Source organism: Lutjanus erythropterus, chromosome 2, assembly GCF_056507025.1.
Source record: "Lutjanus erythropterus isolate fLutEry1 chromosome 2, fLutEry1.hap2, whole genome shotgun sequence".
NCBI lineage: Eukaryota > Metazoa > Chordata > Actinopteri > Lutjaniformes > Lutjanidae > Lutjanus > Lutjanus erythropterus.
Genome location: NC_139318.1, coordinates 12,319,759 through 12,338,924, shown reverse-complemented (window position 1 = coordinate 12,338,924; position 19,166 = coordinate 12,319,759). Strand labels below are relative to the sequence as shown.

The 19,166-nt window shown below is 41.9% G+C and overlaps 1 protein-coding gene across 3 annotated transcripts in view; it reads left to right on the top strand.

The window, feature by feature from the left end:
• arhgap46a (Rho GTPase activating protein 46a) overlaps positions 1–19,166 on the top strand; it is a 44,848-nt gene that overhangs the window by 839 nt on the left and 24,843 nt on the right. For 2 of the 3 annotated variants that reach the window (XM_084728503.1, XM_084728495.1), the window contains exon 2: positions 16,035–16,541. In XM_084728503.1, the coding sequence (XP_084584629.1) occupies positions 16,035–16,541 (507 nt within the window). Of the gene's footprint in view, positions 1–3,808; positions 4,014–16,034; positions 16,542–19,166 lie in introns of those variants that run through there. The other variant, XM_084728512.1, reaches the window with a different exon arrangement.

Genomic DNA, 19,166 nt, shown 5'->3' with positions numbered 1-19,166 from the left:
ATGGTGGGGTTTCTTGACAAGAAAAAGTTTAAGAACACATGAGTTAAATAAACTGTGTGAAAGATTGAGCCTACTTTCTTTGTTTATTTATCACCACCAGCTCCATCTTTTGATTTTTCCTAAACTGCTCCACATATTGTCTGAAGTCTTTGCTGTGGTTAGAGACCAATAACCTAAACGGAAGGCAAATGTCCCACAGCCCATTTGTTGCTCCCATTTTTACTGGTGGAAGGTAACTGGGGGCTCTGGGCTTTAGCTACTGGTTTGATCTCCACATGTTGACTTTTTTTTTCAGCATCTGCTTTGACTGCAGATGTGCATTAAAACTTTGTTTAGCTTTCATCGGTTTCTTGAGATGAACAGATGGTTTGCTTTAGTCCTCACAGTCTTATTTAAAGCTACAGAGATCGATGATAAGCTACTTTGGTTCAGCTGTTTTGGCATGATGATGCACATGACTTTATAGTTCAGTCTTGATGGCTTTTAATGGCTAAAGTTGAAGTTATGAGCATCTTTGATGTCTTATTATTCCACTATTCCTTCTATGCTTGTTTTTCCCGCTGAATACTGTGCTGTGGACATTGTTTGACAACCAAACCACCCAGTCAGATGACATTTACATAGCCTGAAGCTGTTAGTTTGGTACGCCATGCCAACCTGACTTCCTGGGTGCAGCTGTTTCACCATTGCCCTGCCAGCTGGTGCTCATCTGATGACTGCATGGTGTCAGTTTTTTACAGACATGTTAACTTTTCTATCTGTCTAGCTTTACATATCTATCTTTCCAGCTCTACATCACAAATGCAGAAGGTAGGGTGGCAGGACAAGGCTTCTTTAAAACTTCTTTACTCTTCATTTGGGCTTGTCAATGAGCAGAAATAACAATAGGATGTTGTCTCACTGTTTTTCCAGCAAGCCTTCAACTGTTAGCCAGACTTAAGGGAAAAAAACATGCATTCCCCCAAACACATGGACATGGCAGGATGTCCATCCTACAGAGGATTTGACAATGGGCAAGTTTGTTTGCCTGTTTAGAGGAAGTGATTTGGAAGCTTGCGCTCCAATGACGACTTGTTGTGGGTTGTTGTGACATGTTAATAAAGTAATGACTGTGGATGATATTTTTCTTTTCGGATTATACAGAGCTTCCAATCATATTTTCCAGCTTCTTTCCTGCTGTCTGTACTGTAATCCTGGTCCCGTCTCTGTGTGTCAGTGCTCTTAAAGGCCCCCCTCATACTTTTCATCAGACGTTGATCGTCTGTGGTGTGCCACAATGACACTGTAATGAGGTTAAGGTGATTTGCCCAAACACATTTATCTGTACCTGTACAACAGCTGACATTGCAAGCCTTTCTCTACTTTAGGGATTAAAGGCTGGGATAGCTTCCTAGAGCACACTAGATTGAACCTGATGCTAAGAGTGCTGATCATCACTCAGTAGCATTATAGGGGATAATAACTTATGGGATGTCGTACGTTCAGATAGGCTGTATGGATGACTGAGGCATCTGCTTTAAACGGGGTTGTACAAGTCTCTGTAAATGTAGATAGCTGTCACAGTTAATCCCAAAATGAAAAATGCATTTTTTTTCTCTTACCTGTTGTGTTGTTTATCAACTAGATGATTTAGGTGTAATTTTCCAGGATTTGGAGATATTGGCTGCAGAGTGGTCTGTTTTCTCTTGAATATAATGGAACTTGATGTCACCAAATACATTTGATGAATTAAACAGCAATGTCTTCCTCTATAAATCATGACTCAAGATAATCCACAGACTTTGTTGTGTGCAATTTCATGTAGGAACGACTGTCTTTCTACCAAATAAGACCTTATAGTAATGCCTGTACCCCAGTTACAACTGTGAGCACCCCAGTCAATCTGTGGGTGGGCCAGGTTATGAAAATTATCAAACTGTTGCATTATTTTGCTTGTGGTGTTGTTATCTTACTGTTCACGGTGTTGGGTTTTGTACACAGTTGAACTGTTTTCTAACTTGCATGTAGCTTGAGGAAATGCTAGAAGAGTTTGAATTTTACCTCCAGTATCTTAAACAGTAGTAGGTTTTAAAACTGGGGCCGGGGGACCAACAGGGGTCCTTGAGGTGGTTTGTAGGAGGTCCCCAGCAAAGTTGTATTGCTTTTTCTGGAAGTTGGAAACAAGAGAAAAAACAAGTTGGCCAATTTGATTGATTGTAATCATAGATAGATCAGGCCAGGTCATGAAAATGCTCATATATAGCAGACAGGTTGTGTGTAGTAAATAGTAAGAGCGACACTGTGTGCTCATTTACGCACAAGGCACAGCAGTGCAGCTTTGTTTGACTATTTTATTTTGATTTGGATCTGTCTAGTACATTATTTAGTTTTGCTGCTCAAATTTATTTGCTGCAATGACATTACTGTGCACAGGTGCTCTAATTATCAAAGAAAATACTTACAATACACAATAAACAAATCACCTGGAAAGATTGACATAATTTGAAAAGTAAAAGTTTGGATTCGAATGAATGAATGAGGCTGTCCGTGCATCACTATCATCCACCAGCATTTGAGTTTTTCAAATCATGTGTGGGTTTTTTGTTTGTTTGGGGTTTTTTGGCACCACAAGGTAGAATCCCATTTAGTTCCATTATGTTCAAGAGAAGGCAGACATCAATACAGCCAATATCTCCGAAACTCAGAGAATTTTACCAGAACTATCCAGATGGATAAATAGCACCAGAGGTACAACGAAAAACATGTATTTTTGATTTTGGGATGTACTGTCCCTTGAGGCTCTAGATAAAAGCACAACAAAACAATCATTACACACATATATGTAAGACTGAAACAGACAGGGGCGAGGCATGCTAAAAGTCAACCTAAAAAAGAAGATTTTTCACCTGTGAAATGCAGCATCACACATAGTTGTCTCCCTCTGTGACAACCTAAAACTCTGTTGTTATAAGGAAATATTAATCTGTCCCTACACCGTCGATCCCCAGTGATGGCCTCTTAAATTATAATCCACCCCAGTCCTGCCCTCAGGCCCCTGCAGACCCCGTGTTAACATCTTCACCAGGCTGCTCTGCACTTCTAAGCCCAGTGGGCCATGCCGTCTGCACCTTCGCTTCCTCTGGAGGACAATCCGGACGTTTCTTTCCTGTGTGGCCCCTCGGCCAGCCACTGACCCCCCACTCAACCCTGTAACTCTGCTCTGGGATTAGACGCTGGCCTCGTTTGTCATGTCAGCAGGGGAGGATTCGGGGGGATGGTGTTGTCCAGCTCCAAAATGAAGTTACAAAGTCCTCCTGGTGGCTGCCAGGCCAGTCAGAAACTAATGGAAAATGTTGTTTTGGCAATACTCAGATGGCAGAGATTGAATGATTCAGTTTATATGGAAAAGCATGTCTTCATTTATAACGTGTATGACCCTGAATGATCTGACAAGATAAAGTTTGGACAATGAATGTGCCGGGTTATTAAGCACAATTACATCCTAATAGGTTTGTTCATTTCTCTTGTTTGGACAAGTGACCCCATTGTTTCCGCTCCTGACAGCTGGTGCACTGGACAGAAAGGGCGGCCTGTATGTGGTAAACACCCTGATCCCATCCTCAGCCTCTCCTGCACATGTTCATTCTCGTCCAAAGTCTCATCTGACCTGAAAAATCCCCCATGTGCTTCTCAAGTAAGGAAAGGGGTGGATTTTTAGGCAGGACAGGGACTTCTGTTTGGTCAGACTTACCCCTATAAAAGGCAATTTATTGACCCTGTTGCTGAGTAGTGGCTCAGACAGGCTGGCTGTTTAGTAGAGCAGTAAGGGGACCGGATGTTCCCAGCATTTCTGCTGAAAGCTGCAGCATTTGTGGGAGAAGAGAGAGGATGACGGGACAAGACAATACTCTCTATACAGAAATCACAGAGCGCTGCTTCTCAGTGGTCGGTTTGTAGGTGGATTACAGCGAGGGTATCTGAAGTAACATTCAAGACAGCCAACACAGAAATGTTCTGCTGGAACTGGCGGCGAGGTAGGCACTATTATCTCACATCTCATGAAGAATCAGTTTGATGCAGTGGGGGTGAACATTTTGGCAGCTACGGGGAATTAATTCACTCGGGCCATGTAAAATCGCGAGTTGGAAAGCAGCATGGGAAAGACCGGCCATGCTGAAGGTGGCTGAACGACCTTGCAAGATCCGGTCTAATCCAGTGCCAATGGAGAGGGGAAACTGTCTCTAGTTCTGGATTAGAGCAGCTGTTGAAGGAGGTCACCCCAGACCTCGTATACATGTCCCAAGCTCCTCCCCCGCCGTGGCTCTGATTGGCTGGGCTCCCCCTGTGTGGAGGCAACACACAGTTCTCGTTGAATGAAGTCTGCCTGTTGATCTGACAATAGTCTGCATTGTTCAGTACCATCACAGGCTTCAGAATAGGCTGCATTTCACAGGCTTTGTAATGCATATGACCATGAGTCATCAAAGGACATTCTTGTCAACTAGGTAACCATTTTTTCTACACCCAGAGAGCCCACATACTTACGTATGACAAATGGTTGGCGACTGCAGTAAAAAGGAAGGTTCCTTCTGTCCTTTCAATAGCTGTGTACAATGTACATGGACTCTAATATTCCACAAATAATCAGAACAAGTGCCTCATGTACACACCTCAATCAGAAGAGACTGGTCCAATTCAGCGGGATTGGAAGGAATTTTTAATAGAGGGGTTGTATAAACCTTTGATAATCTGTTCAGTTGGAAAATAATAACAATGAAAATGCTGCTGTAGCAAAACTCAACTGGTCAGTAGCGGATACAACTTTTCTGTGAGAAAACTTAAAAGATTTAAAGATGCTAATATTGTTCCCTGTATACAAGTAGGACTGTTTGCTATGCTTATCTCCCGATTCAAAACTATGTTGATACTTCAGTGTCGATTCAGTATGCATTGCAATTATTAAATGTTGCAATTCTACAAGTTTTGCATTTGATGTTGTGTTTTAATATTTGCTTTTTTTTAACAAGAGACCATGGAGAAAAATTCACTCATACAATTCTAAACACTGTGTAGCATGACTGATATTTCCAAAAGCAGCGTTTATCAGTCAGTCAGTCTTTCTGGGTTTTTATTTCAGCAGCATCATTGCTATGTTGCATATAATTTAGTAAATAAAATACTATTTGAAGCAAACAGGTGGCTGTTCATGCTCTTAAAACTAATGCCTTAAGAAAATATTTTTTTTTAAAAAATGGGCTTTTTAAGATTGAATTTGACCCTTTAAGGTTGCTGTAGCTGGTTAGTGTACAGTGTTGAAGCCAAAGTAGCAGATTGAAAGCAAAGGAAGCAAAGGAAATACATGCCTGCAAGTCTGAGCGCACATGTCATTTTGTGTTAAGCATGTGAAGTAAAATGGACCCATCTTTTAGGATATTAGAGAGATCATGATGCTAATATCGGTTAGTGTGTTAGCAGGAAATCCTATTATGTGTGAGCATCAAACTAATAGATTAAGCACTTGTTATTTATATACTTATATATATCGATTCAGGGATCATTAAAAAAATAATCATGATAGTTTATAGAATCATTTTTCTTAGATACAATGTGTGTCCAACTTGAAAATTACCAGGTGGAAACACTTCTTCTTCCTCTTTGTTTACAGGCGGTTGGCAAACCAGAACCACTTTTTCTTCTGTTATTTTACTAGCAGATTAGATGCTTCACAGTGGACAGAACCACTTTAAAATGCTATATTAATGCTTTGGGGCATGTAAACACACATGTTTTTTTGGATCACTATACTTAGCATCCATATAAACGGTTGAGTTGGAATTTCTAATCAGAATTATTTCAGTCAGATTTAGGGGGAAATTGTCCATGTGAACGTAGCCAATCAGATCAGTATGTTAACTGTACATCCATGTGTCGTCTCTTTTGTTGTGCTGAACACAGAGTACAGATTAGCATTATGCAGAGAGCCTCAAAATCCAAGTCCACTCTGCATTTCTTTTACCACACTATGGTTTTAAAATAGACCACATGTCCAACAATGGCACACATTCGTATAAGCCTAGCATATAGCTCATAGACAAAACGGGACCATCTGGTTCTTGTGGTTTTAGGCGTGTGCAGTCACTCTGGTGACTCACAACTGCCAATCACGCTGTTCTCGGGCGATACTAGACAAGATAAAAGAGTTCATTGGAAGTATACCACTTATTTTTCATGGAGTTATGATGTAATTTCCTTGTAAAATTCCTGCATTACCATTATTGCGTGAGATTTTACAGAAATGGCAGAAAGGCAGTATTTGCCTGTTAAATCTACTTGTGGCTCTCTTTTACCCTTACTACTGCAGCAGAGACAAACTCCAATGTATCAGGGATCCAACACTTCGGTTTTGTATCTGGCACACCACGCGACTTCCCAATGTCCTCAGTGTTCAGATCAGTGCTGTCACACTCTGTCTTAACAGCTTGTTAGTGTCTTATCCGTGCAGCCTTTTGGAGGTGAATCAGGTGACAGAGTGAGCTCAGGAGTCTCCCCCTCTGCTCATCCTCCCGTCCCAGCCTTTTTCTCTTTGCCAGGCATGTGGATGCCCGGCTGTTTGGTCTTAAAGTGCTTTACCTCTCCTCCCCTCCTTGGCAACCTGCTGCTGCACTGGTGCCTGGATCAGCTCACATAAGGCCGGCTCTATCGTTCCTGACGTGTCTCGCCGTGAAAGACGAACCCCCTCCTCCCCGCAAACTTGTTTGCCAATGTCAGCACACGATGAGTGAGGAATGGACACTGACAACTGCTGCTGAGGGGTGGGAGAAAAAGAGCAAAGGGGAGGAGGGGTGAAGGAGAGGGAGAAAGAATGATTCTGTTAAAGACCATGTCCCCACGAATGTGGTTCAGTCTGAAAATGCTGTTCATATGTCCCCATTAAGTGACTTTCACATTAAAATGCAGAAATCAGATAGAAATGCTCCTTTCTCTCAACTGCAACTCTCTCTGTGACATCTTACTTAGTTTCAACATATTCTATCTCGCAGACTTGTCATAGGTGCAGTCCAATAAATAAACAAAATAAACTCACAAAATGTCACAAAATTATTAAGCAAAAAATTCACTTAATTGACTTAATTCATAAAATAAAACACTTAATTCAAACCTGACAAATACAAAATACTGTTTACAAAAAACTGGTTAGTCTTTCCACTTTTCCAACTATTACCATCTCTGGTTTGGTCAAAATAAATCCTCAATTCAGCGAGTTAAAAGAGGAAATACTGAGTTTCTTGCCCTCGCTCATTCTTCAGCAGCAGACCATTAAGTTAGCAAAATAAAATGACAAAAATCACATAAAAAACAGCCAGCAATGAATTCAGCCAATCAACTGTAGCTTATATATTCATCCAGTCAACCCACCCTAATTTCATATGCCCATACGCAAGTTGTCAGACGGCACTCACAAAATATATGTCCATTAGAACGCTGAAAAAAAGCTGAAGTATTTCAATAATTTAGTGAACAATTGATAGACCCACCCACAGTACAGCTGGATTTTAAATGTATTTACTTCATACAACAACAATTGTTCATAAGTCCAGTTTTTGGTGGAAAACTCTGGATTGCTGTTGTTGTTGTTGAGGCCAAACTGGAGAGGAGAAAACTTGTTTTCAAATTTATCTTGCATTTTGTGGACATGGTCTGAAAAGAAAGTAGGTTTTTTGAAATACCCATTGGTGGGATAGACGAGCATATGGCCATCCATTCAAGGTCTAATTGATCATCCCAAGTTCTCTTCCATTGATTTTTCACCATCAGAACTTTTCAGTAGCTGTACAGAAGCAGGATAACCTTTGGCTGCAAGGCAAAGCAACTCCACAATACAGACAGATGAACAACCTGCAGAGAAGGACGTTTTAATAGAGTATTTAACATTAGCAGGTCGATACAGTGACAAATAAATCTGTAGAAATTCTAATAAGGGGCAAAGGGGTGAACAAGCTGGGCTGTGTGCCACCCTGTGTGTCTGGTTTACAAAGCACCTCACTGTTAAAGTCAGAGAACAAGATAAATATACAGCATCCCAACCCGAACATTAACTTTATGAGGGTTTCTGTGGGGATGAATGCCAGGTTGCCTCTCAGAAGTCCATTACCCCATAACACACTCAGCAGACTTTATGCCGGCTTGTTTGTTGTTAAAGTAAATGCAAGAACATACAACACACACACACACACACACACAGGGACCAATTGTGCCTTCGGTTTTACTGACCTCTAACCCCGGTGACACGGCAGGAACGGGAGGTGTTAAACAAAAGGGCCAAAGAATGTGTGTGTGACAGGTGTGGGGCTTTTTTCTGTCATCTGAAACACGTGCATTCTCCCCTCTCTCTCCCTCTGACTGTTCTGGACACATGGGCGGAGCGTAAGAGTCCACTCACACATCCTGCACTGAGACAACCCTCATACACCTCTTCCCGGCTCTGTTTGCAGCAGAAACATTCGGTTCAGTGGGCACTTCCAGGAAACAACCATATGCCTTTGCAAAGGCTGAATAAAGCTTTTGACAAGGACGAGATTAACCTCTTTCAAAACCTGATTCATGTCCTCACTATCAACAAACATTACTGGCATTGGAAATATGGGAGGAAACAGAGCAAGCCAAGCTGACCTATCATTTGTTGCCATGTCCCGTAGATTGTTTTGGAGATTCGTGTAAACTATGTTGAGACCCTTATATAGCTATAAGCTCTCTGACACACACCCTTAAACAGATCATTTTTAATACCAGTTGGCATTAAGCTGCGCATACAGTGTACAGTTTTTGGACCTGATTTCACCTTTGTCTGGCATAGTTTGCTGTGCAGTGTACAGGGGGAGCAAGGATGAATCAACTGCTCCCGAATATCAAATGTAAATTTCTGACAGGTCAGACATTTTGGTCGTGAGGCTCCCACACAGTTGAAGCAGAGCCACAAGTTGATTCCCCCAAGTGCTTTTTTTCTCACTGCACCTGCATGAAATGGCAAACAGTGTATGAATTTGCCATGGCGAAACAATGAATCATGTGGACATCAACATATGGACAGTTAAATGGAGCTGTCTTACCCCCAATTCTCTCCGCAAAATGGACAAGCCATACTGTCAACATCTTCCTCTAAGTTTCAGCACACAGGATGGCACAGATGCTCAAGGCAGCATGTTTCTGCCTTGTTAGCATTATTGCTAACAAATTTGCCTTGGAGCTTTCAAACAAATCTTTACTACTAACATTTGTCAAAAGCCAGAAAGGTCCACTGTTTTATTTTCTGTTTTACATGTGTAAGCACTCATTTCACGGTTTGACGATTGGATCAATATATCGATTCAGAGTTCAACAATCCAGTATTATCTATGCAAAATGAAAATATCAATATATATTGTCTTCTTTAAGATGCACCTTTATTGAAACAGATATGCCATGTCTATATCACAAAGGTCTAGAAGAGTTAATTCATAAGGTTGTTAAATCAGAAATTAGTTGATTTTTGAAAGTTGACATAAATGTGACTGAATGTGTTAAATGGACATGATGTTGTCTGAGAGTAATCACAGGCTCCTGAATCGAATCAGAATAATAGCATTGCAGACTTTGTGACATCAGAAAATATTGTAACGTCCCAAGAACTGATGTAATATTGTATCATGATTTACACTCCTATTTGAATGAAGTTGGTCTTATCTAAGTCAAAGAAAACTGATTTAGTCTAGTTTTAGTCAGTGAAAACTGTTGACATTTTATTTTTTTTGATCATCATTATATTGAACATTTCAGTCAACCTATTCCAGCCAAAACCAATAATTTGGTAATTTTATTCAAACTGAAGATTTTGTCTTAACCATCGTCTGATGAAAAACATAAGTTGAATGAGCCACAACACAGATACCACCAACCAAATACCCTGAATAGAATGCATACAAGTATTTAAGAGGAAGTGAAGTGGAAAGTGAACCCAGATATACTTTTATCATATCTCCACTTGTTTGAGTGCAGTCACGTCTTGCACTGCTGCTGATGGTGTTACACATGCTGGAGCTGCTGCCCTCTTCGCTCCAGTAAGCGGGACCGTGGCCACAGCACTCAACATGCCAGGCGCACGATTAACGCTCTTCGTTAGTCACAGCTACTGGAACTGCAGCCAAGCACTCAGTAGTCGGTCCGTGTCCCGCTCTTGTTTTACAATATTTAGATAAGAAGGTTGCCTAGCAGCCATGCTGAATAGACTTTGTACATGGTTTATTCATTTTCAAACAGTAGACTGCTTTTGTCGGATCACTCCTTGTATTATATTGAGGTACAGGTCCCTGCTTGCTCTGTGAGAGCAAATTGCCAGTGGTTTTTCACTGTTGCGACATATTTTAATAGTTTGTACCTGTGCGGAGAGGTGAGTTTAAATACCTTCCTCCTTCTTCGAGCAGCAACTTTTTTACAGACCAGTATCTGAGGAGAAAGACTGTTTTATGTCTCTAAATAGGATATGGCAGATCTGTAAATACACTGGCCAGGGTGGACCTTGGCACTTGTTGCTGTGCCTGCTGATGAACAGAGTGCTAAGGTTTCCCTGATGAATGGCAGGCCCTGTGTGAGAACTCGGCCTGCGTCGGTCCACAAGGGACAGTCACAGGCAGCAGCTCAGAATAGTCTGTTGTTAGAAAAGGTTAGAGGTTACCTTACAAGAGTCCTAACTGGTAAATGGTAGCTTATCTGACTGGCTCACTGGTTCTGTCCATTATCTCACCTTCAGTTTATGGACAAATGAATGCAATAATACCCCTCATTTGGCTGTGAAAGCATCCTATCTGTCCATCAGAAATGCCACAATGCCACTGAAGCATAAAGCTGCATTTCAGTCATTACTAGATTATCTGATGAAGCACTGCTGCTATAGTTTGGTCAAAACTCTATAGCTACACAGAGAAAACAATCTTTTTTCTCTCTCTCTGAGGCGTTTATCTTTTGGATGAAATCAACAACCGCATTCGTATTTGAGTTTGTTTGAGATCCAACACTGGACAATGACACAAGGCAGCCTGTTGCCCTGTTTCTAGTGAATGTATTGTCCAGTCCTCTATGTTTACCGCTGCTGGGAAAAGTGCCATTTACACTTTGGCGTTGGCTTCGAACAATGGGGCAGATTCCATGAGCTATATTCTGTTGTTTCCCTCGCTCTGGGAAACCGCTCTCAGTTCTAGTTATTTTTGGAGCCGACTGTAAATTGTGGATGATAGATGAAGTTTTTCTCCCTCAGAAGGAGACCTCTGGCACATTTGGGACTGGGAGTAGCAAGATGGTTAGGAAGGTGTGCTTGTGTTCACGTCTCTTTGGTCTCAGTGGCACACTCTGTTTGCAAAGATTTTTTTTTTTTCACAATTTGACAAGCTTTATTTTTAGTCACTGTGGAATAACCATGGGCTACTGAAGCATCTCCTTGACCCAAATGGGAGACAAAGATCCTGTGTGCCATGGGAGAGCAGTGTTTCATTTCACACGAGAGTGTACAGGACATCGGATTTCATACTTAAGTTTCCAAATTTTTCAAAGCGGTGGGCAGTTGTTTGACACAGAACTGTCTGTCGATATATTATAATACATTTATAGGGTTGGCACAATTTTAATATTAAATTGAAAAACAATCAAAATCAGTTTTCAATTTTTAAATCATTAAAAATGAAGGCAGCAGTTCTCCCAGTATTTTTTTTCTCTCTCCACCCCCAGCTACTTGTGTCATCTGGTGCGTGTCTGAAAGAAACAGCATTTCAAAGACAACAGTTGCTGTCTTAAAAAATATAATTTATTCAAGGTAATGGTACTTTTCCTGATATGTTGGTGAATGTGACTAGACGTAATGTGAATAAAAGTTAAATATCACCTTGTCCATGAACATGATGTCTGCCTGAGTCATGTCAGATAGATTTTTATCGGCAATGGTGGTTGTTTACCAACTCTACATATTTTGTGTTTGAGCTATGTAGGTTAAAAGAGAAATTAAAGCAAATTCTCACTAGGTGATACTGTGGGAAAAAAATGTTCCTTGAAAAATTCCAGTATAAGAAAGTCTTGTGTCAACTAAAAGTTACTATTTATGCACATATTTCTGGTCGAATCTGTAAAATCTAACTAGTCCACAACTCCCTGTGTTCACATGTTAACTGAAGGCAGTAAAGTGCTGGTTTAGGACCACAAAAACCCATAACATGGGTCTCTGGCATACAAGTCCGCTTCAATTAGATTGAGGTTCCCCAGAGGTAAATCAGGTGCTGTGCTCTTCAGTCACAGGACCGTGTGTGTGTACTAAGTTAATTTTAGTTCAATATAAAACATTTCTGTTGGAGTTAAACTTCGCTGAGCTGGTGCAGACTGCATTCCAAACCATTTATGAACATTTGCAGCATGAGGCAGACTGCCTCGCTTGTTTGGAGTCCTGCACTATACTTTAATGTCTGCTTCTCACGTCAGAGAATCGCCTGAAGCTGAGTAGGCTGAAGTTCATTGCCATTGTATTAAAGCTAGTAACTTTTTTCCAGAAGATTAATTTATAACAACTTGGATTATTCTCTCTAATTTTATTTTCTTCATTTCAAGTAATGAAATCAGTTTAATTATGAGAATGAGGAATATGTCATTATGGCTGGAAATAAAATAGGTTTCAGTTTAAATGTAGAGAAATCAAAGCATGTTGACATGACTGAAGTCCTGTTGCATGAGACAAGCACATGTAGTTGACATGTCTCATGTTGTTCAAGTGCTCTCAAATGTGATCCTGATTCCTGGAATTTCAGAACCTGAACACGGGCCCGTCTTCCTGCTTATCTGGTCATGTCAACAGAGCTCAGCAGGCTCGCTCTCAGCTCTAACTGCTGTTTATTTACCCAGAGGGAACAGTCCTTATACAACCACTACACCCCGTGCTGCTAAACTCGTCAGCCATGGCGTCCACAGTTGACCCTCGAGCCCTGGTTTCCTGTTGGGGTGTTCAGGACACCATCCTATATGTTCAATTCTATGCTGGTTTCCCCAATTTCATCACTTCTGTGGAATTTTGTAAATTTAAAAATGCGGAGGGATACACAAACACACACAAAGCCTCAACATTCTTCACTCCATGTTCATAAGGGATTGGTTTATTTTGATTCGGATACAAACACTGCATTTACAGAGAGTGATGACAAACACAGGGCTTAATAACAAGGAATGCAGCATGGAGAGATCAGTTTCTCAGTGTGGGAAGGCCTCTTTCGGAGGCCGGGAGGCGGTAGCATTAAAAGGATGAAGGCTCTGGTATGTGTGGGGTGGTATTGACTGTTTGGCCTCTGCTTTGAATGCCCCATTATCTGCTAGGCTGCCCGCCCATGAAGTGTTGCGGATCTAATCAGTCTGAAAGTCATCTTCCAATAGTTGGGCCTCATTGTGTAAGAAGGCAGACTAAACACTACTCTGCTATATTAAATCCAACCTCTGCAACACAAACAAACACATTCACACAAATTTTTGACACTTAAGCTGTGTTTCCACCGCAGTAAGTTCCCCCAGGGTCTATGAACTTTTGATTGGTCAAGTACTCATAGCATTTTATTTCAACCACCATTTTTTCAAATTAGCAGCCACAAACCAGTTCGTTTTTAATTCATTGTGCTTCGACACATCAACATCAACAACAAGTTAGATTAAAAAAACATATGACAGATGGACCAACAAATAAATCCAGGCCTTATTGAGCATTTAGGCTCAATATCCGGTGGGAATTGGAAACGACAATGATGTACCCAAAAATCAGAAAAATTACATGTAAAAACAGGTGTCGCTTTTTGACGTCAGCAGACTAATTTGCCTAATCTTCACGGGTCTTTAGACTGCAATGGCAACAGCTGAAGGAACCTTTTAGTTCTTTAAAAAATATTCAGGGGACTATATATTCAAGGTCCTGTGGGTTGAAATGTGGCTTTACATAAAATCAGTCCCTAAATTTACCCTTTTGTCTTTTTATCATCATTTGGTTAGAAATACAGTATGAAAAAACCCTACATGTTGAGTCCGCTGTGGTCAAGGCCACTTGCCTGGAGTGAGGGGTTCAGCAGATGGCTTCCCAGCATAAAGCACTGGGACCCATGGGTAGACAGTATGTGTAGGGCTCCTATATCCTCCTCATGCCCTTTCTATGGCTGTTAAATCGACCTATGGAAAGCCTTGGGGTTGCTGTCGACACCACTTAAAAGAGATATAGATTGATACGTTATACCTGAAGAACAGGTATGTCAAAGTTGCACAGGGCTTTGCAGTTAAAATGGAGAACAGCTCTTGTTCCTGGTGAGTCATAGTCAACAGGATGACATCGTAACCCTGGCAGACCTGACTGGCACCAGACTCCTGTGTGTCTATTTATGAGGTGGGGGGTTCACACTGGGTTGATTTGGCAGGCACATGAGGAACGAATGTGGGTATTTCGTGGGCATTGTAGGCACTGTTATCCACGCTAAGCTTCGGGGCCCTTCTGATCATCACAGGTAGCTTGGACAGCAGGCTTGTTCCACAAACAACCATGACAGGGAGAAGAAAAGCTTTTCTGTCTTGAGAAAGCTGGGAGAGATCCAACCCTGTGGCGGATTGTTGTGACACTAATTCCACTTTTCTCTTGAAGATACTAGGATTGAGTTAGGATGGTGGGATACTGAAGAAATGACCTTGCCATGCCAGAACCCTCAAGTGGTCATTACAAGAGACTAGAAAGGAGTGTTGTGAGTCCTTCCTCTGGCTCTGATCTCAACATCTACTGTGCCTGAGACTTGGGAAAGAACTCTGGCTGGCTGTTTGCAGTGTTCTTGTTCCCACATGGATTTGCTGGCACAGTTAAGGTTTGCATTAGGGAACTAGATCAAAGGAGACATAATGGAGCCCGCTAAAGGGTAGCATGACCTGGATACATGGCACCAGCAAACTGCACTCCTCGCTTATTTTTCAGACACATATATTGACCCTGATTTAATGTAGAAAGATACAGCATGGGGTGATATTCACTTCCAATATGCCACAGACTATACAAGTAGGCTGGAATTTAGCATGGCAGTTTGCTAAACGTGAGTACACACCTGTATTAATACAGCAGTGTAGCAGCAATCTAACAGCACCATAAATGACATTCAATTTTGACAAAACTCACAAGTGATGTTCATTGAAAAGTTGCTCTTATAAAAAAGACTAACTTATTTAATCCGATGACAACCTCTTTAGGGTGAGGATGTCATTAAATGTGATAACAGACATTAAAAGCTTCATTCAGAAACCTTAATAGAAACTTCAAATGTAAAAAAAAAAGACATACAGTACAGCTCTACATTTAACATAAATAGAGAAAGTGCCCTATAATTCTCTGAAATTCAGTTCATGGTCTAATTTTGTATAATTGGTTGTCCCTCTTATCTGTGCCCTTTGTATGTGTTCTTTTTTGCAAACTGGGTTGTCTTTCTCTCTGTTTCTCTCTCTGCCTCTATCTCTTTTTTTTTGGCACCACCCCTCTCCACTGTCTCCTTTTGTTGTCGGTGTGTATTGTGCTGAGCTGGCTGTTGTCACTCTGTGATTGTAGTTCAGCTTGGTGGTTTTTGCGTTAGTGGCACTCGGAGCGTATGCTTCTCTTTGGGCCGTGCTGACTCCATGCCTGGTGTCTCACAGAGCGTGTCCACCTGTCTCCTTATTCAGGGAACACACACACGCGCGCCATCACTCCTGCTGTTCCATCGCCTACCAAAGAGGTGACATCATTGCTGCACACACACACACACACATATACACGTGCAGATGGATACATGTAGGGGACACACAAACATCGACACTCTCTCCATATGGGCAAATGGGCACTTTTTGGGCTTCTCAGTCTGTCAAACAGTGTGAGTTGTTTACTGCTTGTCGAGTTGATTAGTACTCAGGCGTGACCATTGCCTCGAATGCATCATCGTATCCTGTTGCTGAATAATCTGTTGCCATCTTCAGCTGTTAATAACAGTTTAATCGTTGTCTCGTTTCAGCTCTGATTGGGTGGAGATCCTGGAGCCACGCTCCCGTGAGCGCATGTATGTGAACTTGACCACTGGCGAGTGCGGCTGGGATCCCCCTCCAGGCGCTCCTGTCCGCCAGGCAGACGGCAACCAGTGGTGGGAGCTGTTTGACCCCCACAGCGGCCGCTTCTACTACTACAACTCCACTGGGCGCCGCACAGTCTGGCATCGACCCCAGGGAGCCGATATAGTCCCCCTCTCCCAGCTGCAGGCCATGAGGCGATGCAGTGAAGCCAAGCGGGCTGGAGGGGGTGTGGACAGGCACCACCATGGGACCACGGGGAGTATCAGCAGTGTAGGGAGTCAGGGGCGCTGCACCCCTCTGCCCGAGCAGGACGGAGACAGCCCCATCCCCAGAGCTCTGGAGACCAATGAAGAGGCTGCCAACCCCGAGCTGGACCCAGCAGTGGACAGCAGACTGGCAGGAGATGGAAGCAGTAGTGAGCACAGCGCAGATGGCAGCAAAGACTCACAGAGGTAAGCCTGACCGAACCTTCAGTAGCCTCTGCAGTAAATCTGGAGAGGGATTTGTGCTTAATCATTAGTGGATCATATTACCAGGAGAAAAGTGGGGAAATGTGATAGTCATCGCAGCATGTGGCACAGTGAGTCGTAATGACTTTCAAATGCTTCTGCTATGAGAACTCGCAGGATTATTTTGACTTTTGACCGCTCAGACCAAACTCAAACTGCTTTTTTATTTTCATTCTCACTTATCTGAACATTCCATATGTCCCATGTTTCCATACTGTTGCCTGTGAACCGTGTACAGCCATTTCAGCAAATCGCTACCAAATGGGGAGAGCGGTCAGTTACATTACAGAGCACGACACTCCCCACCCCTCATGCTTGGGTTACTGGTGCAGAATGGCCCCTAACAGTAAGTCATTCAGAGACCCCATCATGTGCTTTGGCGTCGTGGCCTTGTCCAAACCACCGTCTCTTCCCTCCGAGCCAGATTCCAGACATGCCACTTCTGTTTCCCCTGGCACATGGCCACTGAGGCTGTCTTAGTGTCCTTCTGTGTGCTCACCACCACCACCCTGCTACGCTCTACTCCAATGCTCATTCCCTTTTCCTAAAGCAAATCTAGGCTCCAGGCCATCAAAGACTGTAACGCCTCTTATGGGTGAGAGCTTAAATGTGCATGCATGAGAGGCATGTGAGAGAGTGTTGTCTGTGGTTAATAACAAGCAGAACCGCTACATTCCAGCTGCCTACAAACAAGACGAACCCTGCTGGCGACTCTGGCTCTCCGGTTCCGCCTCACTCTTCTTTTGCCTCACCTTGACCATTAGGAGGTCTCTCCTCTGACCCCTTAGATCCTTTGGGATTACGTAAAGGTGGAGGGGGAACTAATTGGTCAGCCATGGCTGTTGAATGACGCTACTGGAGGCCCTGTTGCATCGGCTCCGGTGTTTGTGAGGGGGTGTTAAAACTCCTCCACAGGATCCCACTTTGCCCCAGTGAAACAACCTTTCCCAGAACCTTTTCTGTCTCCGCTTAAAACAATGGCCAGCTGTGTTCCTCAGAGGAGGGCTGAGGAGTCTTTAGCCCACAGAGGCTTGATACCCTACTTAGCCATATGGCCCTTCACATGCTCACCAGCCGCCATCTCTTAGCAGGTAATTAGAAACGGCCACAAAATGCACAGAGAGGCTGGAATGTGACAGCTCAAAATGGATGAAAACAAACTCTGAGACATGCTTGTCGTCAGTTAGTGGCCCGCCTTATTGATAATGACAAGGATCAATGGGTAAGAGCAAGGGAGAAAGTTTAAATGAGAGTTGGAAGGGTCACGGTGGTTTGAGGTTAGCTAATTGTTCTGTCCCACCCAGAGTGTTAGGGGCTTTCATGAGAACATAGTCCTCTTCCCTTTTTTGTGATCACGCTACTTCCAGTCACAACTATTTTAGTTCCACAGAGTAATCAGGTATTTCAGTGTTTAAAGTTCCTCAAAATTTAGTTTGAGCCTCTCAGCTATTTTAGATATAAACATGCCTTCACATGTTCTCTTTTTTCTTCCCTCTTTTTCTCTGTGAAATTTCAGCGGAGATGAAATGTTATTAACTTCTGACCTTTGAAAAACAATGCTGTTCTTTGTAGAGATGGGACAACCCCAGTTCTTCCAACACCAGTTTCCTTTTGTTCTGTCCTATTAATAAATCTGTTCATAATAGATAGAAGACTTTCCAAAGTTTCCACACAACACACCCTGCGTGTTATTCTAAGCATTGGTCGGTTGATACCGCTTCCCTTCTCCATCTATCTGTCTCTGTTTGTAATAGAGCTAGACAGATACATGGGTTGGACTGTCACAGCCATATCTGTTTGATGGTTTCAATGTGCATGTTGTCTTACATGTGCCAATATGAACACTTGTTTAACAGAACATACTGTAGATTTTTTTTTTTTATTTGTTTTATACATAGAATTTTATGTATATTTGATCCCCTTTCTTAATTCAAGTTTAAAATATAGATTTTTTGTACTATTTTCCTTTTTTTATTTATTTATGTAAATGTTTGATTTGAGGGATCATTGCAAAAAGTGTATAGGGCTGGACCAATACTGATTTAAATATGTAATGGAGGCAGGATATTTTACAGTTTACAATAAATGTTGTCAAATAATAAAGCACTGAAACAGTAAACTTTGACTACTATTGTTGATAATTACAAATAACTCTAATTTAAAAAACACAAAATGTATGTATATATTAAACAGGAATTAAAAAAATAAATAAATTTACACAGAATGCGTTATGTTCTGTTAAAAATGAAAGAGTTTTCATATCGGAGCACATTAGCATATTATACAACATATGCTGATATCAATATAGACTGATATAGCTGTGATAGGCCAATATTGGACCAGTAATATCAGTCAACCAATATATCGGTGGGGCTCCAGTTGATGTGTGTGTGTATGTAAAAGAATATGTGCCAATATATACTTATCTTTATGATTCTTTTACTCCCTGATATCAGCATTGGCAGTAACCCTTAAAATGCAGCATCGGTTTGGCTCTACTGTGTAAAGCTCCTGTCTTTGTTTTTGTTCATTCTTATAGGAAGTGTAGGCGTATCAGTCCACTTAAGT